At 37.6% G+C, this 27,391-nt stretch overlaps 2 protein-coding genes across 2 annotated transcripts; one reads left to right on the top strand and one right to left on the bottom strand.

The window, feature by feature from the left end:
* Positions 1-2,351: 2,351 nt before the first annotated feature.
* Positions 2,352-3,842, bottom strand: zgc:162144 (RD3 domain-containing protein). The gene is made up of 2 exons (XM_043258052.1): positions 3,481-3,842; positions 2,352-2,783 (listed from the first exon to the last, which is right to left on the bottom strand). Exons 1-2 carry the CDS (start codon positions 3,780-3,782, stop codon positions 2,420-2,422), a joined length of 666 nt encoding a protein of 221 aa, XP_043113987.1. The 5' UTR covers positions 3,783-3,842; the 3' UTR covers positions 2,352-2,419.
* Positions 3,843-6,971: 3,129 nt separating this feature from the next.
* Positions 6,972-26,144, top strand: si:dkeyp-115e12.6 (centromere protein F). Its single transcript, XM_043257261.1, has 16 exons — positions 6,972-7,182; positions 8,653-8,871; positions 10,073-10,269; positions 11,874-11,977; positions 12,216-12,259; positions 12,350-12,614; positions 14,226-14,407; positions 14,489-14,614; positions 15,751-15,879; positions 18,131-18,253; positions 19,807-19,942; positions 20,394-22,780; positions 23,010-23,197; positions 23,426-23,558; positions 23,932-24,760; positions 25,175-26,144. Exons 2-16 carry the CDS (start codon positions 8,710-8,712, stop codon positions 25,303-25,305), a joined length of 5,136 nt encoding a protein of 1,711 aa, XP_043113196.1. The 5' UTR covers positions 6,972-7,182; positions 8,653-8,709; the 3' UTR covers positions 25,306-26,144.
* The last annotated feature ends 1,247 nt before the right edge of the window (positions 26,145-27,391 follow it).

Raw genomic sequence — 27,391 nt, 5'->3', positions numbered from 1 at the left:
TTTGGGGGTGCTCAGTGGTGGGGTGATTTTAGTCAGAGTAACTTGAGTCAGATGTTAATTCTGTCACCCTCTACTTCCACTCTCTTACTCTAGAGGGGGATGAAGATGACGGTGGTCCCGATGAAGGTGGATCTGAGATTTACTGTGTATTTAAACAGAGAGGAGGGTGTTCTGATTCACTCTGTTCTCTTGAAGCTTCATCTACATCTGCATTAATATTTGAGCCTTCTTTCTTATTAATAATCACATATTAAAAGAGAAGGCTTTTTCCCCAAGTGGTTTGATTCTCCAAACTGGTTTTGTTTTGTTTATTTTGTTTTGTTTTTTTTTTCTCAGTGTTATCCGTAATCAACGATAACATTTTTACAGTAAATTAAATGTGACCTAATTCTTCTCATAAACTATGCCTGATAGTAATAATTCCCCTTTAATCTTTATTAATGTGTTTTTATATCAAAGACTTATAGGTGAATCTCATAAAGAAATATCAGTCATATTTACCCCTACAAAATTGATAAGAAAAGTTATTTATATTTAGTGATATAATTAATTGTATTTTTATGATTAATTATATTTTAATACAAAAGCGATGTGTATTTTGGGACCATTATGACATTTATTTTTTTCATAGAAACTATGTTCTCATGTAATGTGAAAAAAAAAATATTATTGATAGTATAAATTAAGTACAAATGCTATATACTTTCCAATGTACTTTACATAAATGTATAAAGAAATTGATTAATGTTTTATTTTTTTTCACATTACAGTCATTGGAATTTGGGGGTTATGTGCATAGAAATAATGCCACAATGTAAAATATATATTCCTATACGCACACACATATGCACGTGTATGTATATACGTGCGTGTCTGTGTCTTAATGGTCCTAAAAATAGACATTTACTTTTGTGGGTGGGGAAATATAAGTCTGACCATTTTCATGAGATTCTCCTTTCTAGTGTTAAGGCCTTCTGATTGCAGGCTCTTTAAATATGGAGTCTGTAATGTTATATACTGTTTAGAGACTTTCAGTTTCTTTTTTTTTTGAGTTTGATTCTGCCAAATGCACGGGGAGGAGTTAGAGGAAGTCGCCTGGTCTTATGATTTTGCTTCATGCAAGAATAAACGATGTGCGAATGAAGACCAGTGTTTTATACAGTACTATAGAATTTAAAAGATCACAATGCGGTTTAAAGGACCCAAAGAGACTCCAAACGGGTCTAAAGCTATAAACTGCTCATTCATTACATCAAGTCGTGTTTCGTAACAGGCCAGTGCAGAAGACGTTGCATGTCTCGGTTGTTCTAGAGCCGAACGTCTGGTGATGAAACTTATCGGTACTCTACAGAACGCTGGACGCGTTTCCTTCATTTGTGAGGAGCAACTTCGGCCGGATGAACATATTAGCCGCCTGCCCAAATAACTGAAGATCAGCTCCTTCATGCTGTGATGCTGTGAATAATGAAACAGGAGAGGGAGCTGGCGGACATGATGTCTTCATGTTTTTTTTAAGGTCAAACTTTCTAATTTGGTAGATCTGGACTTTCTCTTTCCCACACATGCCACACTCAAATCAAACTCATGAACGATGTACAGTGTATTATTTAATGAGCACTTTTTATGAAGACTCCTGTTTCCAGGCTTTTTTTTTTAGCTGAATGGTCTGCATCTCTTGTATAAACTGAACACTGTTGTAATGTAAGAACAAACAGTACATATTAAAATACATCTGAGAAACTGATTATGGCTAATGTTGCTTTTGTTGCCGTGACTGTAGAGATTTTATGCAGTAAATCTCACAAAACATGGAATATGTCTTACCAAAATAGAAAGTTTTAATAAGTCGGCACATTTGAACTTTTGAGGGATTTATTATCATTTTCTTAATTTCTTATTTAAAAATGGTGTACAATTAACCAATAAAATATTTTCTTATATTTTTTTTAACAAAAACTATAAAAAAAAGTCAACAGCAAAATATCGTTACTTTTTTCCATCTCATTTTATAAATGTTTTTTTTTTTCTTCCAGAAAATCTGAACATATTCTTGACAGGTTTTGTGAGCTTCACTGTCTCATAAAATTTGAGCTGTGAAAATACACACATTTATGCCAAATATTCACATGTATATTTACATCCAAATATTCAAAATATTTAAGCACACATTAGAAAGTAAAAAAAAAAAAAAAAAACCTAGGCCAGTGTTCTTTGGTTCGATTAACAAATTAAGTGTGTTTGCCTTGCAATCTGAAAGCATAAGCTTTAGTCTTTCGTGATGTCTCCTAGAATCAGATTTTCTTCCCTTATTTTGTTCTTTGCCGCTCTTTTCTTCCTCCTTCATTGCCATCTTTCCTCGAAGGCTACATTTCCTTCAAGCTCTTCAAATCCTTCTCTCCTCTTTCCTCCATCTTTTCCTTCAGCTCTGGGCTGCCTGCTCAAGAGGAGTGATCTCTGGCATGCTGAGGCTCCGTCCCTTCCTGGTGCGCATGGCGGTTGTCACCTGCTCGGCTGCTTCCTCTTCTTCATCGGACCATGTGTTTTCCTCTTGCAGGTTGTTGCGGGAACCACCGAAGCTTCCCCTCCCACGGTTCAGGGTGCGGAACTTGGATCGAAACGTGACGAAGGAGAGACTCTTGCTGCGCTGTTTTTCCCAACGGTTCACCCGATTCTGGAGCTCTGCGTCTCCTTGAAGCTCATCAAGGCAGTTTCTTAGGACGCCCCGGAACAGTTTGGGGACATCTTGCACCTCCGGCTCAAACTCTGACACCAGCTTCCTGAACCTTTCAAACAAACAACAAAATCTTAGAGGTATCATATGACTCACCTGTGTCACTATAACTCTTACTGATCAATATCTAGCAGTTAAGTACAACTAAAAGCAGCATTAAACATTTTTGTTACTTGAGATGTAAAAAAACCCAACAACTTAGAAATAAAATAAAACATATAACATAAAAATAACTAAAATTGTACTCTGTATATTTGTAAAAAGTATGTTTAATTGTACTTTGTACATTGTAAAAAAGATTATTTTTTACAAAAAAAATCAGTTTAGTCTTCCTACTTTAAAATTAAATGCTTAATTCAGCGCATTACCTGTCATTTGTACAATTTGTGCAATTTCTGATATTCTAATAGTGTGTGTTTTTGTGTGTGTATACACATATAGACATCTAAACAACCAACAAAGTAATACAAATTTAAAAAAAAAACATGCAGATAATCACTAAACCTTTAACTGAAGTAAAAGATAAAAAAATAAATAAAGGAAAATACATTAACTTAAAATATTTTTATTTAGTTTTAAAGTTAATAAAAAGCTATATATGTATTACATATTAAAACAAAATTACGAAAATGGACTACATAAAATGCTAAACATTTAAAAAAAACTATAAAATGAAAAATATAAGGACCTAATTCAAACTGTTAATGAAAGCGATTATTTCATTGGTACTAAAAGGCACTGATAGTCACCTGACAATGACCGGGCCGCACTGTTGAGGTGGGATCTGAGCGCAGAGCTCCTGCAGCTCCAGCACGTCTCCTGGCGTGAGCTCGTAGGGGACGTGTGGCTGAGGCCCCGCCAGCCAGCTGTAGTCTGCAGAGGAAGAGTTGCGCCGTCTGCGAGTCTCTGCTGCCTTCTCCAGACGGATCCGCTCGGTACGCTTCACCATGGCGCCCAGCTCCAGCATCAAAGTGTTGGTCACCAGCTCCTCTGGAGTGCGCTGGCCGGGAACCTTGGGCTCCAGGGAGAACACCACCGACCAGGGAAACATCTGTGAGAGCAACAACCGTTCAGGTTGATTTGAGTTATGAGGTTCAGATTTTTAACAGTGAGTACAGTTTAACAGTTTTTAACAGTGATTGCCAGATCAGAGATCTATCTATCTATCTATCTATCTATCTATCTATCTATCTATCTATCTATCTATCTATCTATCTATCTATCTATCTATCGCTTTATCTATCTGTCATTCAATCTATGTGTATATATACATATACTAATTAAATGTAATTTCTAATTTGCTAATATCAATGATAATGTGTGTATATATATATATATATATATATATATATATATATATATATATATATATATATATATATATATATATATATATATATATATGTATGTGTGTGTGTGTATATATATATATATATATATATATATATATATATATATATATATATATACACACACACATACTATTGCAGATTGGTAGAAATGGTTAGCAAGTACTGCTCTATTTTGTACTCAAGCATAGATAATTATCAAAACTGTTAATTGCGTATAGTCAACTGAATAATTATCCAGAGCAAATTATCTCAGGGTACATATTCTAAAAATGTATGAACGTGACACTAGACGTTGTGTACAGGAGCAGGACACAAAAATTGGGGAACAAATGTAAATAGCCACACTCTGATATTATAGCAGCTGAATAATAAGGATATTACCTTTCAAATAATGTGAGTTCCTGTTATAATGTGATAATCCTGTTTTAATGTGAAATGTCTTCAAATTGGACCCAAAGATGTAAATGTAGATCCAGAATATTAATATCCAGAGTTCGGTTTGTCAATCTACGCAATCCGGAGGAGACAGCTCTCCTTTGCGCTGTTTTAGACACTGTAAATGTTTGTATGTAATCCTATATAAATATGCAAGCTGGTATTTAGCTGTCTGATTAGCTCAATAAACACGCACCTTGCCTACGTTGTGATCTCCCGCTCATCCGCTGGAGCTGATTGCACAATATCTCCTCGTGCACAACATGTGTGCACTGAATGAATGGACTGAATTTGTTTATAAGCATAAGACATTTATCGCATCATGTTCCTTTTAGACTGTTATTAAGGAATTTCTAAATAATTCTAACACTTTTGAAGAGTAACAAAGAAACTTTTCAGATTCATGCAATTGATGTAAAGTGATTTGATTATTATTTTTAAATAAATTGCGACCATTAGATTCACTGAAGAAATAGTTCACCCAACATCTGATTTTTCTGAGGATTCAGTCACCCCGGCCATCAAAGATGTAGATGAGATGTAGTGAATGGGTGCCGTCGAAATTAGTCCAAACTGCTCATCATAATCAAATAATACACACGACTCCAGTCCATCAATTAACTGCTTGTGGAGTGAAAAGTTGTGTGTTTTTTCTTAAACAATTCCATCATTAAGATGTTTTAACTTTAAAGTGAAAATTCTGGCCAAATTAACATTCCATAATACATAATAATGCTCCTCCAGAAAAAAAGTTCATTCCTTGTTCCCTCTGTCAAACCTCACCATCATATTTGTTCAGAACTGTTTTTGGTGGTTTTCGTTTTAAACTGTGCTTGACGTGTGCATATTTTTCTCCTGATGCAGACAATACAGCTTTTCACTGAAGAAAACTGGATTAATGTTGGATATGTGTCCAGCAGCTTTTCATCTCACAAGATGTTAACTGATGTGGATTTCTTGTGGATTATTGTGATGTTTTTATCAGCTGTTTGGACCCTCATTCTGATGGCACCCATTCACTGCAGAGGAGCAATGAGGTAATGTAAAATTTTTACAAATCCATTTTAATAAAAAAACTAATTCATCTTGGATGGCCTTAAGGCTAGTATTTTGCTAGATTTTCAGCAGATGCTCTTTTTTGTCTTAACTGTTCCTTTAAGTTCTGCTAGACACCAACAGGTGGTAACATCACTTACTCAGAGGTGCTTAAGGAGTTGCGTAACCCATGCACACGCTGTCTTAATCATTGTCTATCTGTACCCAACTGTCTGTGACTGATTGGCCCGAAAGAGAGAGAGAGAACAGAACCTTAGGTGCTGTGATGGTTTCCGCTCTATTCAGCACTTCACAGGTTTAATCTGCATATGTGTGTGATCATGGATTACAATGCACTCCTACACGTTTCTCAGAAACAAGGGCCGTGGCGATGGACATAATCTGATTATGTTTATGCTGGTGTTGACCAGTGAGAGTGACCAGTATGTTACATAATGCATGTACTAGGTGCATCTCATTTCTCTACTTCATTTCTGCAGGTTTTTTTTCTTATATTTGTTTTAATTTTGTAATTTTGTTTTAATTTTTTATCAGAAGCACTGATTATATATATATATATATATATATATATATATATATATATATATATATATATATATATATATATATACTAGAATTTTATAGAACAGAAATTCATTCTTAATGTTAACAATAATGGCAGGTAATTGTATGAATTGTAATGTTATTGGAGGAATATTTACTTTGATAGCCTCTCCAGGATGTTAGCCACAGCTCTGAGAACATCCTGTTAGCTGCAAACCAGTTAATTTACCTAATTTATGAAAAACCTTTCTAGGAGTTTGTGACTAACCAACATTTTTGCAACTCTCAAAAGATTAATCTTTTCAGTTCTGGAAATAGTCAGAAATAGTCTGAAATAAAGTGTTTAATGATTAATTACATTTATATATATTATAAAGTTGTACATCTTTCACTTTTTTTTTAGTAGTTTATTTCACACACGTATATATTTGATGTGTATGTATTTAATGCTTTTAAAATGTTCTTGCCTTTTTTTTAAGAACTAAGAACTTACAAGGACAACAACATTTCAAATAAACCAAAACAAATATTATGAAGAAAATCTAATAGGAAAAGCTAAGAAAAGCACGTCAGCAAACAAATACAAATAATTACAACTTATTAAAAGAAATTGAGGCTTCAAAATAACTTACACTTCTTTTTTTATTTCATTATTTTTTTTTATTTCTTGTTTCTTTTAACGTATACGGATGGTGAAAATGAGTGAAGTTATTTTTTCCACCACTCGTTTTAATTTGTGAAAAAAGAATTAGAACGTTCTCGTCACCGACCTGCGGGTGCCACTGCACTTCTGGTTACCTCTCGAGGCCCCGCCTCTTTGTTCACGTCACGATCTCCACGCACGCCCCTCGTCAAATCAAGCTCGGCGGTTCCTCGAGGGGCACGAGATACAGCGGCCGCGTGCGCTCAGTTTTGACTGTTGAAAATAACGACATCCGTGAACCTTAAACGTCCAGGCTCCTCACATGTAACAGAGCCACATATCCGAACCGCTTCATTAGCAGCCACGTGAACGGCGTTCAGCGCGTCAGGGTCGCTGTGTTTTAAAAAAGTCAACATATCCCGGTAAGTCGTGTCCACATTGTTTGATGTCGCTGTAGCGTTTCGTTTTATCTGACGGCATTTCCCTCAGCGTTTGTATTTCTCAATAAGTCAACTGTTTTAATTGCACCGCTCAAAGTCTTCAGGTTCTTTGCTCAAAACCCGCCAGCAAATCCTACTATGGCGAAGGTTTAGCTCATGAATATTAATTAGTCTTCCACGGCGTTCATTCACTAAGCTTAATTAATATTCATGAGGAAAGACTTCGCCATAGTAGGATTCGTTAATTCGCTGAGGTGTATGTTCGTAAATATACTGTGGATGCTGTAAACGGAAGACTTTTGTTGAACGAGTATAATCATCTCAGTAGCCAGCATGGCTATTAACCCAGCCTGGCGTCAGCTGTGTCTGAAAGCACCGACTTTGATGCTTTGTAATGGAAATGAAGGTGCGTGGAGAGATCTGGCCAGGATGTTCACAGTTCACAGACTAGTGGGCCGGATTTTCCTCATTCCTCTCTTTTGGCAATCCAGTTCTCGCTGTCAGTGGCTGAAAAGAGAAACTAAACACAAGAGACTGAGGGCTAATGTAAATAGACACTTTCACTATGTCTATGTGGGGCTGTCCAGACCTTTGCTTTAGTGAAATTATGTAAATTCCCTTCAAAGTATAGTAGCCCAATAATAAAAATGTCTTTATTTACCTAATTTGTAGAACAAACATGGACTCATTCATTGTATGTAAGTCGTGTATGTGTTTATATCAATAAGAATCGGACCCATCAAGCTGTAAAATTTAACAAGTATCATACAATTGGTGCATATGACTCGCATTGTAATCCAGATTTTCTGATCTGATGCCTTATGAAAAGTCTGTGAACCAATCAAACCAAAATATCCACTATTTTTTTTTTCTTTTATATCTGCCCTAGCTCAGCTTTGCGTGTTCATTCTGTGGATGAATTGTTCTTTTGAGTCCAGTAATTTAATTGAATTTATTGATGTGTTACACAAAAGGTGGTCAGAATGATTCATTCATGAATCGGACTAATCTGTTTTCTGACTGGCAGTCTCTGTCCTTTGTAATTCCATGGATAAAAACAACCAGCACAATTGTCAGTATTTCTTTTGTGTCAGAAGATAGAGGGAAGAATAATATATCGTGCCATACAGGTTTGGATGAGTAAACAATCACAGAATCTCTGTTTTCAGTTTAACTTGTGGTGTTTTGGCAGCAGAAGTCCCTTAAGAGCGTTTCCATGAACACTCTGACAAACACGCACACACCCTCGCCATCGCTGCGATTTTTCCTTTTTATAAAAAAGCGGACAGAAGGATTAATTTCCCTTTATGTCATTAGTGAATGTTAAAAGTATGTGAACTGATATTTCTGGTCTGAAACAAGTACAGACAGCTGAGAGCGTCTCCCCTGAGGCGGCACACCAGATCTTTGTGAACAGCATTTCTAGATCTTTCTGTATCTCTTCTGTCTCAGCACTGGAAGATGAGCAGCTGAGCGCTCCGAAGCATCGGTCTGTAAGCACCTGCGGCGATGAGCTGGGCCGGAGACGACTGGACCGGGGGCCTGACGGGTCACGTCCTACAGAAGGTTCAGCAGCTTCTGGCTCAGAATGAGAAACTGAGCAAGGAAAAGCAGCAGAGGCAACTACAGCTGGACAACTCGGAAGCAGCTCTGCACAAACAGAAGCAGAAGGTGAGTTATGGCGCTTTAAATGAGAAACATGCACATGAACGTATGAAAAGGCTGACATATTTAAAAAAAAACTGAATCTGAATATTTTTTTTTAGTTGATAATTTCATTGTAAATGTTTTAAAGCCTGGTATTTAATATGTCAGGCTTTTATAATTTATGTAATTTATTTTTTGTTTAAAGTGAGATGCTATGTAACTTTCATTTGGATGGATTTGATGGATGGAGTTGCATGATTAAAGTAGATTTTTATTTATTTATTTATTTTTTTTAGTTTAACTCTTTTCATTGATGCTTTTTAATCCGAGTGATACAGCAATGCAAAAGACAAAACTAAAAAATATTAATTAAAAAAGTAATACAAATATATACATAAAATACAGTGAAGAGATCAAAATTAGGAAATGACTTGCACCTGACTACATAAACACTTACAACAATATATCATTTTTTTTTCTCTGCGCTTTCCAATTATTAGCAAATCAGTAGCAAATAAAGGCCAGTTATAGAGAGGTTATTCTTTTTTTTTAATTTCTTATTTTCCTTTAAAGAGAATTGCCAAGTTGTGTGAAAATGCTCTGCATTACCAAGTATTGTAAATTTGATACTTTGCCATTTGAATAAGCTTCATCGGGTTGGACAAAGTAGCTGGGTGGGGAAGATTTTTCCAGTTCAGTAATATTAGTCGTTTAGCAATTATCAAGCAGAAGGCGAGCGCATTTCATTTGTGAGGTGTGACAAGGAAACATTTGTGAGGTTAAGTTCAACCTGTGCTACTGGGTGCATGGTTTAATATCTAAAATAAGCATTCAGAAATTGCCTTAAAAATTAATTTCCAGAAAGAGATCAATGCTGGGCAAAGCCATGAAATATGATGAAGAGTAGCAGGAGCTTGTTGACATCCGTCTCAAGTTGTATCAGGAACAGGGTTGATATTAAATAATTTGTCCTTTGTAAAAACTATAAATCAAATATAGAAAGCATGTAGTACATTGTGTGAAACAGATTTCATGTAAAAATACTGATAATATATAGCCTCTAGACATTAATCTATCAAATACGATACAGAAGGCTTTTTATAGGGTTAACAGAGGCAGAAAAGCTGCCTGGAAGGACACCGAATGGAAAGTTGGCTAAGAGGTCCAGCACAGCTGTAGCACAAACAGTGCGGGATGTGTTATGTAGCATCTCTCTCTCTGTCAGTATGAGGAGGTGCGTGTGGAGCTGGCCACGCTTCAGAGGGAGCTGGGAGGAGTGCGTGAAGCGGCACAGGTGGAGGCCCGGACCAGAGAGCGTCTGTCTCACGACCTGCAGGTCAAAACGGGTCAGGTGCACTCGCTGGAGGGACAGCTCGAATCAGCCAGGAAGCTGACGCAGAACCTCACACAGGAGATCAAGCGGTGAGACGCGCGCGCACAAATCATCCTGTCTGTTTACATACCAAACTAAACCAAATCATGTGACGATGATTAGCAGTTGAAATATCAGTTTATTCTTAGCTTGATCTTCGCGTCACTACTGTATTTATTTGTCTATATTCAAAAATGAAGGAATGTTCGATTCAATTGTTGATGTATCGTTTTAAAACCCTTTTGATAATGAAAAATTGTTTGCGGACCGAACATCAAAGTGTCATTAAAGTTCTGTCATCAATTGCTTACCCTCATGTTGTTCTAAACCTGTGTGCATTCGTTCTTCTGTTGAATACAAAGAAGATATTTTACAGAATGTGGGTAACGGATTTGGCTTCCGTTAACATCTATGTATGGACAAATAAACAGAAATCATTAAACCCACTATCCCAAAGAGAGATACGCCAATTAGAGAAGATGCTTAACGGAACGCTCCACTTTTTTTTGGAAATAGGCTCATTTTCCAACTCCTCCAGTTAATAAGTTGAGTTTTACCGTTTTTGAATCCATTCGGCCGATGTCTTGAGATGTTTGCTGCCGTAACAAAGCTGTTTTTAGGTGCTGCACACTTAATTTTACCTGTATTAGGAAGTGGATTATGTGACTTTCACATTTTGCACCTTCATTGGTTGTTGCTGTGTATTTGCATAAAAATTTTACGAATTAAAATTGTGTTGAGAAGCCAAGAGTCTACCACATTTAGTTTGCCTCATCACCCACTCGCATTAAAAATGAATGACCTCCAGTTGCTTTTTGCTGCACAAAGTCAATATGAACATCCGTTTAAGAAATAGTCTTAAAATTCATTTTGATTTTTACGTGTAGTATCCCTTTAAATTTCCTGTATTTTGAATATATTTCTGGTTGTTTTTGTTTTCTAAAGAGATAACATTTCAATATGTTTGTTATTTATTTAAGGTTGGTACTGTGGTAAAAAAATTGTCATTTACTCACTTTGATGTCATTCCTAACCTTTATAAGTTTCTTTCTTGTGTTAAACATAAAAGATATTTTGAAGAATGCTGGTAAGCATACAGCTGATGGCCCCATTGACTGCCTTAGTATTTCTTCACTATTATGGAAGTCAATGTGTTTTAGCGACTGTTTGTCAACATAAGAAAATGAACTTATAGGTTTAGAACAACATGAGGGTGAATAAATAATGAGAGAATTAACATTTTTGAGTGAACTTATTTTAAAAGCTTAAATAAAACAAACAAAAATGTTTTCTTTATAATGTAGCTGAAATTAAAGATAAAAAATAAGAAAAAACTTATAACAAATTGAAAAAGCTAAATTAAGTGAAATTTCGTTTTAAAGTACTAAAAGTTAAATTTAAAAAATGTTAGAAATACCTCAGAAAATTAGTTGGTGAACATAAAATTTGTTAAAACGAGACGTATAAAATAAAAATAAGTGCTAATTCAAAATATTAATACATTTTATAATGCTTTACACACAATACCAAAATAACCTTGGTGTGGCACTCGTCATGGGTTTTCAATAAACTTTTGTTGCCCCATTACTCTCTTGTCTATATCATCCTGTAACATGCACTCTTATCACGTCTCTTTTTCTTTCTCTGCGTGTAGGCTTGAGGCGGAGCTGGAAAAGCTGCAGAAGGGAAATGGCTCTGGGGAATCCATGTTGTTTTCCACACCTTGTTGGAACATGAGCTCTCCCTGGGACAACAACGGTAGCAGCCCTCACGCTCAGCGCATTTGTTTGTTTTTCTGTCTCTGCCTCTACTTCAAAGATTGCAAAACATATCTCCTGATTAAGTAGGGAAGGAGTGTTTTATTTTTCTGAAGGTCCCCAAGCACTGATTGCATGGTACAATGTTTCTCTCTGGTTTTAACTTTGTATGCTTTTGTGCGTTGCATCTAGAAAGATCTATTAGTCTTTATTCTTTTGCTGTTGTTTTAACTCTGCAGGTGGTTTCAGAGCTGAGAGTGAAAGCAAAACACAGCATGTCAGAGTAAGTCACTTTTAAGAGCAGCCTCTTAATAAAAAATGTTGTTTATAAATATACTTCCTGACTCATTTCGCTTTGTTCTGTCTTTTGTAGCAGCAGCTGCAGTTTGGAGACGTCCCTAAGCCCTCAGTGGGAGGGGCTTCCTCCACGTTTCCACAGCAACCTCATAAATCCCCACCCCTCCGGCGCAACATCCGCCAATCGGAACCGTCCACCCCCTCCTCTGTGTTTCCATGGGAACGTGAGGATTTGTGGTCCACTCCCAAAGGACGACCAACTTCCTCGGTTTCATCCAGTGATGTCATAGTCAAGAACAGTGACTCAGGGATGGAGGAAGCCTTGAGGAATGAAATAGATGGTGAGCTTCTCAACACACTATTGGGGTTTTAGAAGTTTTGCCCTGAATTTAAGCTAAATTTAAATCAGTTTTTCAGGCATCGCTGAGTAAAATGAAACAAGGAACCTTTTTGCAACAAGCCAAGACAATGTTATTTATTTTTTAAATAGTTACATCTCTCTTCCTAGGTTGTTTAAATCCAGGACATTTGCTTGCCTGCTCTATAATAATCATAAATGAAAGCAGTCCAAAGTCACTCTTTACAATGTGTTGGCATGGCAGCCAATGAGATCAACCTCGTCAGTGGCATGAGCAGATTTGTGTAGTATTTGCATGTTTAAGGAAGAAGGAGATTTTTGCAGCAGCAGTCGTAACTTCAGACAGGGCTGGAAATAAATTGGTCGCTTAGCTGTGCTGGCCAGAAGAATGTGTCTGTTTAAGGTAGTTTAAGGAAATAAAGTGTAGTTTTATTTATTTTGTGCAGCTCTGTTTGCCCATTAACCAATGGAGAGTATCATATTCATCCACTGCATGTCAGGTGGATTTACATTAGCATCCTGATTATTAGTGAGTGAAGTAGGCAGGTTTCCAATAACATGCTAGTACTAATTCAAATAGCATTTTGTTTTCTCTGACATTTAAAAGCAGGGATCCATAATGTGATCCATAAAGTATTGTGCTTTTATTGGCATACATCACTTTTCAAATGTTTGGGGGGCAGTAGGGTTTATTTTAAAGTTATCTACTATATTTAAAAAAAATAATAATAATAATAATAATTTATGAAACAAATTTTTATTTTTTTTAAAATATATTTTATACTCTAAATCTGTTATAAAATGTTCAAGCATCAAAACATCATCATATGATATTTCTTTAGTACTTAGTATTTTCAATGTTTAGGTAAATGGACTGGTAAATAGCATAACTTAGCAGAAATGCTAAAATTGGCCAATTTGTGGTACTGTTGCAGTGTAAAATTGATAAAATGAGAGGAGGGAATTGTACGAACTGACACATGCTGGTCTTATCTCTTAGCAGAATAGACACATTTGTGAGGTGGTTCAGTGAGAGAGTGGGTGTGTGTGTGTGTGTGTGTGTGTGTGTTGAGCAAGCGAGATCAGTATTGGGCTGTGTGTGTGTCCGTGCATGGTATGAATGTTCTCCATTGTTTTGTCTCTTTGTGTTGGTGAGTCATCAGTGAGGTCATCAGGGTTGGTCATCTCCACAGACGGCTGACACTGACAGCCCTCTGCAGCTCTACAGCACACTATCACTGATTCTTCCCAATAAACAGTTCCCTTCCTAAGGCCTCTAGATCCGGAACGTAAACGTCACTGGAATGTAAATTGCTCGAGAGGCCGTAATAAAACCGTGGCTGTGGCAGGTGGTTCAGAAGGGTTTTAAAGGGGTCGTATTCAACACTTTTGAAACATTTCATTTCTTAGCGTAGCTAAGGTTTTTACTGGAAGTTACTGTTTACCAAACAATTTTCTGCATCTCTTTGACCTTTGGAATTAACAAGGCCGTTTTTGCTGCAATGTATTAGCTACACGTATTTCAGAAGAGCCAAAAATATCAGTTAGAATGATAACATAAATAATTAAGTGGCCGTCCTTCTGTCTGTCTCAGGGCTGCGTGTGCGGGTATCAGATCTACAGCGTGAGGCACAGCTGGAGTCTGAGCGCTTGAGGGACATGGAGTCTCGTCTGGCTCAGGCTAACAGAGAGATCAGCACCAAAGAGCAGAACCTGACGCGCGCTCAAGACCAGCTGACCCGTGCACAGACCCGCATCACACAAGAGACAGAACGGGTAATTAATTCATAATTTTAGCGTTTTTGTTAAAAATCAGTGTCTATACTGTGTATTAAAGTGCTTAAAATGTGTCTGTAGGCCCAAGCTTCTGAGCAGAAAGTGAAGCACCTTCAGGAGGAACTGAAGTGTCAAAGGCAGAATGCTGAAACCAGCCGCTGTAACGCAGAGCAGCGCAGGAAAGACATGGAGAGGGAACATCAGAGGGTGAGATGGAGAACATAGACACACTTGTGATTCATTGTTTCCTGCACTGCCCTGCTGCTAAATACGCAGCCTCTTTGCTCTTTTATTTTTAGCTTTGAGTTGTAAGGTTCCTGTCTTGGAAGTGACGTTTTGTTTTGTTTCCTAAATAATACAGGGTTTTGTACGGGTCATGAAAACCTTTAAAACAGTGATTTTTCAGGCCTGGAAAAGTTTTGGAAAAATAAATTAACCTGGAGGGTTTTTAAAAAGTCATGGGAATATATTTCACAAATCTCTGTATAGTATATATTACAACGTTTAATCAGGTCCTGAATTTTGGCACGGGATTGCGCATAGGCTATATTGCATAGTTTCATTCCCTCAGCTTTCGACTTTAAAATGATGGATATACACACTGAGATTCAATAACCTATAGCATGCAGGCTTGGTGAGTAAATAAATCTACACACACACTATCAGATCAAATCAGTCATTTTTAATAGAGTGTGTGCTTCAGCTGGACAGCTTCTCTCGTTGACTCTCTCTTAAAATCCCATCTGCACTAAAGAGCCGCTGCATGCTGTGATCCAAAATTTTTTCTTATGTTTTGGTACAGTTTACTGAATTGTCACTTGCCAAATCTGGTCACTGTTGCATTGTCACAGAAGTGTATTATTTATCTTTTTAAACCTTTTCCTGTTCGCTCAGTCACATCTATTGTGCTTGCGAGTACTAGATTGAGTTTGGTTTCAAACAAGCTCAATGGAACCCTGCACAGGCTTAAAACATATGTCCTTGTCCAGCAGATCATCAGAATTACTAGCCCGAATCTGACTGCAGCCTGTCTTTTATTTTACCCATTACACAGCTGCTCTTAACCATTAAAGTAAATAAGTCATTTGGTAATATTAATAAGTTATTTAATTTTAGTTAACACATGCTGTGCAAATTTGAACAGATTTTTATTCTTATGTAAAATAATGGAACGTTAGGTCATGAATGTTGTCTCCAAAGCCATGGAAAAGTCATGGAAATGTATTGGTAAAGTACAAACCCTGATAATAACTTATTTGACTGTTATTTCAGTGCAGATGTACAGAAAATTGTGTCTTAAAGTCCCACAGTGACTGGAGATTGTTGTGATTTGTGTTGTGTAGGAGCTGTTGGAGCTGCAGAGAGAGAGACAGGCTCTGGAGAGACAACATCAACAGGAGAGCCACAAACTCAACCAGGAGATCCAGCAGGCCAGGACACTTCACAACACGCTGCAGGCTCAGTACGACAAGGTATTAGGGCTGTGGAGCAACCTTGACTGGAAGAGTGAAGGCGTTTATATAAGTAGTGAAGCTTTGTAGTGAGATCCCACACATATGGATCTAGTAGAAAAAACCAGAGCATTGCTATAAAACCAGAGCAAAGTCCTAACTACAATTCAGTTCCACCTTTTAAAGTCGGTGTGAAATCAAAATGGACTCTGTTTTGTTGGCTCACATTGCTATTATTGTGGTGAACAATTCACCAGTGCAAGTCAATCCACGAAAAAAAAAAATTGTTAGCCTTCATCATCTTTTTTTCTGAATCTGAAAATGCTCCTCCCCTCTAAAACAGGCCTTCTCTGGTCAGTTTAAAGGCTTGGGCATGAGCGGACCCTCCTTAACTACACCCCTCCACCAGTTAATTTTTAATTGTTTAATTTTCTACTTTACCACCTCCATTTTGTTTTTCTCAGACGTATGTCACAATACTGAAGTAAAATGAGTCAAACTTCATATTCGCACTGACTTCAACAACTTAGTAGTGGTTTAGCAGTCATCCCATGAATACCCCTGCTTTTGAACACACTAGGTGTAGCAGTCTGTTTTCTTGGCATCTTTCCAAAGGCTGAAACCCTGATCTTTCAAGCAGTACTATGATGTTCATTCATATTTATTTAATGGTGTAATCAGCAGTGAAGAAAAACGGTTTCCTCTTATTGTTTGCGTTTTGCGATATTGACTGGCTTAGAAATCTGAAAGTGTTTCCCATACATTCAACAAATGGATTTTTCAAAAGGCTTTGACTTTTTTTGAATAAACACGAGCACTGCAAAAGTAAAAAGGTTAAAATATGAAATATAAAAAATTAAGAAATAATGGGACTGGTACACCAAAATCTAACTTTGTATAGCTGATTGTGGGAAAAAAAACCATCACTTGCATGTATACATACTCTAATGTATGCAGTATACTTTGGGCTTTAGAAACCATAGAGCAGTGCTCCGGTGACCGATTAGAACACAGAGGGGAACGTAATGATGAGTGTTTAGTCAAGAACCACTTGTCTCTACTTGCTTCTCCTATTTCCTTAAATAGCTTTGGTTCACTCAGCTACTTTTTGTTTGTAATTTGCAAAAATTAGATGTTTCCAGAAATCTAACCTCTCCTCTATATTAAACTGTAGCCTCTGTCCTTTTCCTCTGTCCACTGTCTTCATTCTCTCTGGCTCTCGTTCTTTGTCTCATGGGAGCTCCAGTATGGGTGTCTTCTGGTCAATGCACTTATGTCACCTCTCTCTCTCTCTCTCTCTCTCTCTCTCTCTCTCTCTCTCTCTCTCTCTCTCTCTCTCTCTCTCTTTCTCTCATTCTCCCACTGCTCATGTTTTCTCACACAGTTCTATTCCTTTTTTTCTCTTTCTGTTTTTCCTCCTCAGAGGACACTAGAGCGAAGGTCAGTGTTGTAATCTCAGTGTGATGTATGTTTGAAACTCATAGCATGTTTTTTTTAGAAATGCCTTATATTCCCCAGAGGCTTGAGTAGAGGAAGAAGATGTGGAGATGACCCGTGTGTGTGTGTGTGTGAAGTAAAATATCTCTCTCAACCCATACAGTTCACTCACATTTCACCAAGATGAAACAAGTCTTGTTTGAGCCCTGTTTTGTTACTTTGCTGTTTGTTGAATTAATCATTCTGTTATATTGCTCACATAAATACCGTGTGTTAATATAAGAGACACATGATGCAAGCATATGTGTAGACACAGAGCTCGGTAATGGTGTATTTGTGCTAATGGGGCACACAACTGATAACATGGCCTGAACTGAGGTCATGGAATTTGCTGTTTTGAAATTCTAATAGATACAGTTTGTATTACACTATTTATGGCCATGCTTGGGTCTTTTACATAGTTACACATTACACATTTGTGTATGGAGAGGCATAAAAACAAAGTGAGCCTAAACATTTCAAATGTGTGCTTTGCATTAATGTCTAATTCACATGAAAAAGCCTTTGGAATCAGTTCTGTAAATGTTGCATGGTTTGTACATCATCCGGTTAATCTTCAAGATACGTGAAAGGGACTTTTTTTGCATTTTACATTCCATAAATAAATCTCATCATTTGTTTGACATGGTTTCCGATAACATTGGTTTATGTGGCATCCTGCATGAAAATGAGTGACTCGTACTTGGTCTGCCACAAACACGGCATGATGAAGATACGTGCTCTTTCTCTTGGCACACGCTCTAATCCTTCTGCTGACTGTTTGTCTTTCTCTCAGGTGTGTTTGCAGAAGCAGAGTTTGGAGAGAGATCTAGAGGATGTGAGAGGAAAACTGAAGAACGCAGAGTCTGACCTGAAAGAGAGTCAGAAGAGAGAGACCCAGACTGAGGCCAAACTCACGGTACAACTACATACATGTCACAGTCAACACGTCAGCAGGTGTAGTTTTACTACTATTAAACAGCACTATAAGTAAAGTCTTTTTTTTTCTTTGTAAGAAATTAGTACTTGTATTCAGCAAAGGTGCATGAATTTGAATATTTCACAATATTACTGTTTTTAATTATGTAAATGCGGCCTTAAATTATGAAAGATTTAATCATACTGATCATACTTTTTAGTTGTATTGCTGTAAAATATAAAAACACTTTATTTCTTTTAATTTCTTTGAGCCATTTTTCCTTGAAGGTAAAAGGTCACTTTTTTTTCTCAGCAATTTTGTGTACTTAGAAACTTTTATATTGTTTCTAAGTTATTATGTGTTTTAAACAATGGGACAGAGATGCATTGACTTTTAGCCAATCCGACGCCATTTAATCACTCCGTACCTCACCATTTTTTTTCTTTCACATTCATCAAAATTTTGTATAAGTATGTTAAGTTACACCAACAAGAGTGACAAGAAACAAGTGTTCAATAACAACAACACAAAGTCCAGTTCAAGTCACCTGTCGCAATGTCTGGTAGATAAGGCAGGACGGTCTTCAATAATGACAAGGTGTTTTTTTTTTTTTGCTAATTCCTTGTCACCAATTGATCCAAGAGAAATGCTGTTTAAAAAAGAGACTAGACACAGCATTCACATATGTTTAAATTGAGTCATTTTAAATACTAAATTAGTATTAGTAATATACATGTTTTGTTTTTATTACAATATATCTATAGCTTATGAGGAATGTCCCCAAAAGTAAATTACAAAATTGAAAACGGTTGTACTAATTAATATTTTTGTGAATTACATAATTTGTTTTAGTATTACTTGATATACGTTCACAAGAACCGCATTTTTGTGACACAAATATATGTATATGCGTAAAAGATTTTTTTACCATTGCTTTTGATTAATGTGTCCTTGAGGAATTAAAGTACTAGTTTCTTTTAAAAAAAATTTTTACTGGCCCCAGGTATCTGAACAGTATTGTTAGATCAGAGAGACCCAGTCAAATACACACACACACACACACACACACAGATGAAGCTCCCAGTGCAACAATGCCGTTACTGACTCAGCTGAATACAGTCTCAGATATAGCACCATTATCTCCTTATGACTTCTGTTTCACACTGGGGCTTGGGTTTAAGCACTTTATTTTTAGAAGGTATGTGCACAATACAAGAGTCATGTATTATACCAAAAGCTTTTATGATGTTTCAAAGCAGTGTAATGTTATATGCAGATCAGGATTGCAGTTGGATAACCTCTTTGTCTGCTTGAATGCTTTTATTTTATTTTTTTATTTAGGTGTGTTTTTGTTTTTTTTCCAACATGCCTCACCCTAAACACTGAGGATTATGGTTGCTTTTACTGTTCACTATTAAAATTCTGTTCTCTGTAACAAAACAATTGTATAATGTAGTTGGCTGTTCAAATGAGATGCAAGTCTTTAATCATTAATCTCATTTGACAAGCCTGTTGTACGTCATAACATGCGCACCTCTCATCTTGTCCTGTAGGAGGCGCTAAGGGATTGCGAAAGTCTCACTGTGTCTCTGGGGCAGATGAAGAAACAGGAGAAAGCGCTACAGGAAGAAGTAAAGCGGTTGACTGAGGAGCTTGCTGAGGCCCTCAGGCTCATTAAAGAACTGCAGGGTGAGTCTGGGAGGAATCTGGTCTACATGGAGAACTGCGCTTGTCTGTTTTGGCCCCGCCCTGATTACACACTTCCCTTGTGTTTGACTCCCTCTTCTGACCAAACCTTGACAATACACCTTCAAAAATCATTGTACATTACAAAAAGTTTTCCATTTTACAAAGATTAGATTATTTTATGAAAGCACAATGATTTGTTATTGCACACAAATAAACATAGTCCTTACCGATTCAAAAGATTGCTCTTATCTGTATGAGTATTTTAATAACGTTCTGCGTTAATTAGCCTAAGGATTTTTATTTATTTTTCCACAACAAATACAATTTTGGTTGACTAGCATTTGGATGACTATTAGGGGGCAGCTCTAGAATATAGTATATTTGCCTAAATTATTTATATATTATACATTTTCATCATATTATTTGCTCTCTATTATTTTTTTTTCTGTAGCTCAACTGGCTGCTCCTCCTCCAGCTGTACCCTCTCATCACTTCAGCTCTTCAGGAGACTGCTTCTCTCCCTCGGTTTCCCTCCATCATGACCGCTCTCCTCCCTACAACAACTCTTCTCAGAGGAAGAAAGCCCCTAAAACGGGAAGAACAAGAGAAGAGGAGAGAATGAAGTATCCTTCTGGCAGAGAGCCAGGAGAGGGCATTGATTCAGAGCACATTGGAAAATTTGAGTCTGAAGAATCACAGAAATTTAAAGGAAGAGGAATCCAAACACATCCAAGTGACTGTCGGGAACTGATTGAGACTGATGTAGAGACCTCAGTGACTGAGCAAGACACTGGTATTGAAGATGTGGACACAGACTCATTCACATCTGAGTCAACCAGTAGCACAATGCCTAAAAGTGAATCGGCCATCTCTTGTAGCTTACAGGTAGATGATACACCAGCCATAACAGAAAAGCATGACTCTGCACCTCTAAAAGATGTGAGGAAGGAGAATGCGGAACTCCGTGATGAACTTAGAGATGTGAAATATGAGCTTCAGAAGCGACTTGATGACCTTGAAACCCAGAGAAGAGCTGAAACCGAGGCTAGGACCAAACTTAAACAGTTAAGCCGGAAACACTCGACACAGACTGAGCAGCACCGTGCCAAAGCTCTTGAACTTAAAGACAGTGTGACAAAACTGGAAGCCCAGCTGGAGCAAGAGAAGAAAGAGAGCACAAAACTGAGAGAAACTCTTGATGCCCTGGAAAGAGAAGCTGGGAAGAAGCTAAAAGACATAGTGAGAGACCAGGAAGAGGGTACCCAGCTGAAGAATGTTTTGGCTGGAATGGAGCAAAAGGAGATTTGCATGGAGGAGGAAATGGCAAAAATGAAAAAGGACTTGAAAGACCTTCAGCTCAAGCTTGCACAGGAACGGGAGGAAAGAGAGAGGGAGAGGGAAGAGGAAGGGAAACGAATCAGAAAAGAGGAATTGGAAGGACTGAAGATTGCACAGCTTCAAGAAGAGCTGGACATTCTTCGAAAATCTAGAACTTTTGAAGAGAAGATATCAAAAGACAATCTTCCCCTTACATATTTACAACTAGAACACCATCCGAACACCAATAAGAATCCTGCTGTTACAGAAAACAAAGACACTGTTCTTTCTCCTGACAATCAAGAGTCCATCTGTGATTCTGTGAACCTTCAGAATACAATGGTCTGCAAAGAAACCAGATCAATGGAGCTGATTATGGATCTTAGAGCACAAACTAAGCCAACAGGGGAAAAGACCTCTTCTGCGGAGATAGGCAGGATTCAACCAATGAGCAAAGATGCCTCCGATTTAGACAACACTACTGTTTTAATTTTAGAGGTGGAGCACCTGAGGGCAGCGCGAGACCGAGAGTCAGATAAGGCCAAACTAGCTCAAGGAAAGCTGGAGGACCTACAGAAGCAAGTGACCACTCAGACCAAGAACCTTACCCAAGCTTTTGAAAGCCAGAGCAAGCACATTACGAACCTGCTGAAAGAGTTACACGATAAAGACTGTGCCCTCAAGATGCAAAGCAAGGAATTACAAAAATGTCAAGAGAAAATCTATCTTCTTGAAGAAGAAAAGCACACTAGGATGACCACTGCCCTCAATGAGGTCTCTACACCTCCTGAACTGTCTTCAGAGATCTCAAGAGAACTAAGCTGTGATTCGGTCTTCAGCAATACAAGCATAAGCGACCATGAAATATTTAGTGATGATACACAACCAGTTCTGAAAGAAAAGGTCTCATGGCCTGCTGTACAGCTTCCTGTTAGTCAAAACATTGACCAAACCAACACTAGTAAAATATCTGATAAGCTACAAGCAACTGAAGCTTCCAAACCACATGAATTATGTTTCACTTTAGATGCACATTGTGGAAGTTCTCCTAATTCTAGTGCTGTTTCAGACGCACCCAGACTTTCTGAGGTAACTGATGAGCATATATGTTCTCTATTGCAAAATGAACAGCTGGATGTTCTTAACTTCCAAAATCACATTTCAAAACCAGTACCTTCCACAGGTAATATCATAGAGCTAGAACGAGTTACAAAGGAATTACAAAATGCTCATCTTGAGCTGAACGTGTTGAAGGCTCAGAATTTAGAACTTGTTCTACAGAGGGGTGTGATGGAGGACAAGCTTCTGACTGTTAAACAAGAGAACGAAGAGTTGAAACTGAAACACCTGGGTGAAGACACTTGTGCTAAACAAGATAGTGCCTTAGTTTTAGTGAACACTGAAAATGATGAATTGTCAAGCACAAAGGCAGGGTCACAAAGTGGTTTTCCTTTAGAACAGGAGGAGGTGATTGTTCTTCACGCAGACTCCAAAGCAGAGGTTCAGTGTCTTCAGGAGCAGGCACGTTTTATTAAAATGGAATTGTTTTGTTGGCATGAATTGGAAATACACACTGTCATTTTTCTAAATGCATCTTACTGTTATTGCATATTTAAACAAACACTTAACCCTTAGTCTTAATCCCAAGATTACCAAATTGGGAAAACACCTTAAATGCTCTGTACATGCATGCAAATTAAGTCATGTTATTTATTTATTTATTTTTTTATATATTTTCTGTGTCCTCCAGATCCAGGCATTACAAGAGCAAATCCAGCACCTCTCGGAGCAGAACAGGATGCAAGCTGAAGAACTCGAACTCTGGAAGCTCTCTGAAGAAACTCTGGGCAACAACTCACCCTCCATCGTGCTAAAAGAGTTCGAGCTGTACCTCCCCTGCACTCCCAGAAAGCTGTGCACGCAGTCCCAAATGACAAGGTAACATCCTTTGACTGACATTTGTTGAAGATAAATATGCGATAAGCTACATAGTAACGTAAACTGTATTTGTTCATAATAATTTTAAAGGCAGTGTGAGGTACTTAACATGAATTACGGGTATGTTGGTCCTGAGATGTGGATGGTAAACACAGGTTCAGTGAATGAGCGATGTTTATGTAGGACCCTTAACGCAAGACCCTTCAGTCTGTGCTCTGTCTGTTGTAGAACCAAGATGCAACAGTGTGCTGTCAAAGATTTGACAGATCAATCCAGATTAGCCGACACAAGTGACCAAACCAACTTGGGGAAGCGTGTATCACCTGAAACTCAAATGAGAGAATCTCAATGGCCTGATAAGGTAAACATTTCATAATGTCATTATTTACATAAGGAAAAAAACCTTGAACTATGTTCAACTGTACTCAAAAGATTGTTTTCCCACAAATGAAAACTCTGATAATTCTCTTTCTCTCATGTCACTGCAAACCTGTATAATTATTTTATTTATTTATTTTTATAGACTGGCTTTTTATACGAGTGTAGTTCTGGAAAATTACCCCAAAAGTGTTAACAATTTGTATTGTCGCAAATTAAGAAATTAAGCCATAAATACTGACACACAATACACCCCCTGCCCCACACACAAATTGTGCAGCTTTAATATAGTCATAAGCTTTTGAAATTTGGTACATTATTTCTTTCTTTGTCTGCAAATATTTCATTGTTTTCAGGATCTTGTGACTGGAAATGAAGTAATGCCCAAAGAACATTCTCAACATGAATGTGAAAGGAGCTCTGTTAGCAACAAAAGTGCCCCTGTCCCAGATATAATTAGTAGTAACACTGAAGACAAACAGTCACCTCCACAGACCAAACCAACAGATTACAGTAATTCAGATTCTCAGACGGTTGCCTCAGTGTCTCCTGAGGATAAGACCAAAGTAGCAGAAGCTAGTGCGAACAGCCAGGATGATGCCTTAATCAGTGTTTCCATCTCAACCAAACACCAGACCGAGGTAATCAACTCAAAACCAATCGCAGAGTCCTATGGGACTGCAGACTCCCAGAAATCTGGTGTGTTATGCCCTGGGCATAATGAGATTGAAACTATGGAAACTGTTGATTTGGATAAACACGGACATTGTCATAGAGAAACAACAGATAAACAGAATGAACATGTGGAAGAGCCGATCAAGAATGAATCTGCTCAGTGTCAAATGATAGAGGTCAGCAGAGTCAGAACAGAGGTGAGGAGTGCATCCACTCAGACAGAGGAGAGCCAAGAGCTGATTTTGGGGGACAAACAGCCAGCCATCCACGCCTGCACCCAAACAGATGGAGAACAGCTGGAAGATAAAGGCGATAAAGAGCCCTCAGACTCGCCGCCCCTCTCTCCGACCAGGCAGTCTGTTACAAACCAGCTGCTGTTATCCAGCGCGTTTCCCATGAATGACCCAGCCCACCTCGCTGAGCGCATCCGGCAGAACCGCAGCCGCATGTCTGCCGCTTACGACGAGACCGAATACGAACCGTACGGCCTGCCGGAGGTTGTCATGAAAGGTCAGAATGGATACTATAATAAAAACCGAGCAGTCTTCAAAATTAAAACTTGCTTTAAATCTACTCTCCTTCAGGTGATCCGAGATAAGTTTGTTTCATTATTGGAACATATTTGGAGTGAATTTGCATTAAATTTAAAGTTGATAATAAACAGCTTTTTACTTCAGGAGATGTTAATTGATGGACTAGTTGTGTAAATTGTTGTGATGTTTTTATCAGTTGTTTAGACTGATTGCACTCATTCACTGCAGAGGATCCATTGCTGATCAAGTGATGTAATGTCAAACGTCTCCAAATCTGTTCAGATAAAGAAACAAACTCCTATCTCGATTGGCCTGAGGTCAAGTCAATTTTCAAATAATTTTTTTTTTATGTGAGAACCATTCCTTGTAATGTCGTATTTATCTCCTGAAGGATTTGCTGACATTCCCAGTGGGCCAGCTTGTCCATACGTCCTGCGTAGAGGGCTTCTGGGAACTGATGCAATGCCCCTCCCACGCAGAGAAGCCACGCCCCAGGAGGAAGATGATGAAATTGAGCCATAGCACTCATACACACCTGATTCCAACCGTATATAGGTGTTTAGTCTGCATGCTTTGCAACAGTCATTTTCCCTAATTTTTCTAATATGACTCACATTTCAGAGTATGTTCTCAGGTCTCCATGCTGAAGGAATTTCACTCTTAAATCATGATGTATATCAAGAGGATTTATATCGAGAGGATCTGAGCGCTGCCTGTGTCATGTGCTGTACAATTTAAAGGACATTTGAAGGTTTTTTTTTTTTTTTTTTTGGTTTGTTTTTCTAATTGTTCTCATCAGCTGAAAATCGATCCCTTTTGTGCATATTGATGTTGTATAGTTTTTGAGTGTTGGAGCCTAAATTAGCTCCAAAATAGCAATGTAATATATTTTTGTTTTTGCGTAGAGGAGGTGTTAGCCCCTGTTTTATGAGACTTGAATTTTTTGTGAATAGCCTTATTTATTGACAAACACATCTTGAAGACTTGCCTTTGTGCACTACTGTGTGAGAGAGAGAGACAGAGAGTGTGTGTGTGTGTGTGTGTGTGTGTGTGTGTGTGTGTGTGTGTGTGTGTGTGGCATGACTCAGATCAACCTGAGCCTGTTTCCGATCCTTGTATGGCGTTTCACTGTCAGGCTGTTTCTTTCTCTCTGTCATCTAACAGCTTTATAATGCACAGTGGAGTATTTATATCATTGTCCGTTTGTGATGAAGCCTATGAGAAGCTTGGATAATTTTTGATTTAGATTAATCTATTTATCTGATTCACTGTCATCTGTGTATTTGCGTCAAAATGTCAAATGGTTTGTAGGATTTTCAGTTTGAAATGTTTACTTTTATTAAACATAAATGAAATCCAAATGTCCATATGGTGGGGTTTTTCTTTTATTTTTTGCACTGTAGAATTCTGTACAAGCTAAATATGGAGATTGTCAAGATGATTTGAAGATAATTGACGAATTAAGATTTTTTTTTTTGTTTTTTTTTATTATTATTAGACTTAATATAATAATGCATAAACTCTATGACTGTTGTCTTACAAAGTTGGGTTTGTTTCATTGGTCTTGTACACACTCTTCATATTTAAATCGTTTTAGCTCATATCAATTTTTTATGTTCTTTAATTGATTTAAGTAGAAATACAATACAGTCAGCCAGTCAATATTGAAAATTACTCAAATTAAGTTCGCTTTGCTTTACTTTTCATTATTTTCCATTACATAGCGCTCGCATTGAAATGGAATTTTAATCTTTTGAGATTTTCTTTTTAAACACTCATTTGTTTTCATTCTATACATTTTGTAACATTAAATCTCGGTTTATGCCATGTTTGTTACATTACATTATTTTTAATCAAATTTGTAAGATTCATGGGCAGCAGATCCATGCTGCCTTAAAAACAAAGTGGGTCTAGCACTTAGTTAAGTGTAAGCAAACGTTATACAGACTCATTTAAAGAGAGTAATGTACAACACTTTGCCTCTCTGTATTTTCAAAGAGACTCCATTTGTGTCTTTTGGCTGAACGGGTTGCTCGAAGGGTCTGTGTTTAGTTGACGGTGGATGCTTTTCTCTGGTTCACAACATTTCTACTCATCTGTAAGAAATGTAGTTCTGGCATGATGTCTTTTACACAAACCTCCTTCGGTCACAATAATTTCCACAGTTACAACCCATTTTGAGGAATAATGTAATAATAGATTGAGATAACTCATGGACATGGTGTTATGCACTTGTTTTTTCAATAGCCGAATGTTAGTCATTCTTGGACCAGAAATCAAAGACATGTCTATGGATGTGATATCACATATCAGAGCTTTTAAAGGATTTAAAGGCCATTGTGGTCTTTGCATCAGCTCGGTCAGGGAGTTCTGTTTCTTGTCTTCTGAGCTTTGGCTGGGTCCAGAGGGCCCACTGCGGTCCTTACAGTGAATGTTTTAAATGCTGAGCTTTAATGTTTGACGGTGACTTAGTATTGCAATTTTGTCCACAGATGACAGACGTCCAGTCCGTTTTGTGCTGGGTCATCACCGTAGCCGATGTCACTATTTTAGGTATGAAGTTTGTGCTATACTGTGAAAATACAAATACAGAGCCTGAAGAACCTTA

The sequence above is a fragment of the Puntigrus tetrazona genome, chromosome 14, assembly GCF_018831695.1.
Source record: "Puntigrus tetrazona isolate hp1 chromosome 14, ASM1883169v1, whole genome shotgun sequence".
In the NCBI taxonomy this organism is placed as follows: domain Eukaryota; kingdom Metazoa; phylum Chordata; class Actinopteri; order Cypriniformes; family Cyprinidae; genus Puntigrus; species Puntigrus tetrazona.
Note: the sequence above shows the minus strand (reverse complement) of the source record. Positions and strands in the feature narration are given on the sequence as shown.

What these genes read in the sequence shown, in the direction of transcription:
- zgc:162144 (XM_043258052.1), bottom strand. Translation starts at nt 3,782, where the DNA reads ATGTTTCCCTGGTCGGTGGTGTTCTCCCTGGAGCCCAAGGTTCCCGGC. An exon ending in TGCGGCCCGGTCATTGTCAG is followed by an intron (nt 2,784 to 3,480) that starts GTGACTATCAGT and finishes TTTGTTTGAAAG; the next exon opens with GTTCAGGAAGCTGGTGTCAG.
- si:dkeyp-115e12.6 (XM_043257261.1), top strand. Translation starts at nt 8,710, where the DNA reads ATGAGCTGGGCCGGAGACGACTGGACCGGGGGCCTGACGGGTCACGTC. An exon ending in AGACTGAGGCCAAACTCACG is followed by an intron (nt 18,254 to 19,806) that starts GTACAACTACAT and finishes CTTGTCCTGTAG; the next exon opens with GAGGCGCTAAGGGATTGCGA. An exon ending in ACGCAGTCCCAAATGACAAG is followed by an intron (nt 23,198 to 23,425) that starts GTAACATCCTTT and finishes TGTCTGTTGTAG; the next exon opens with AACCAAGATGCAACAGTGTG.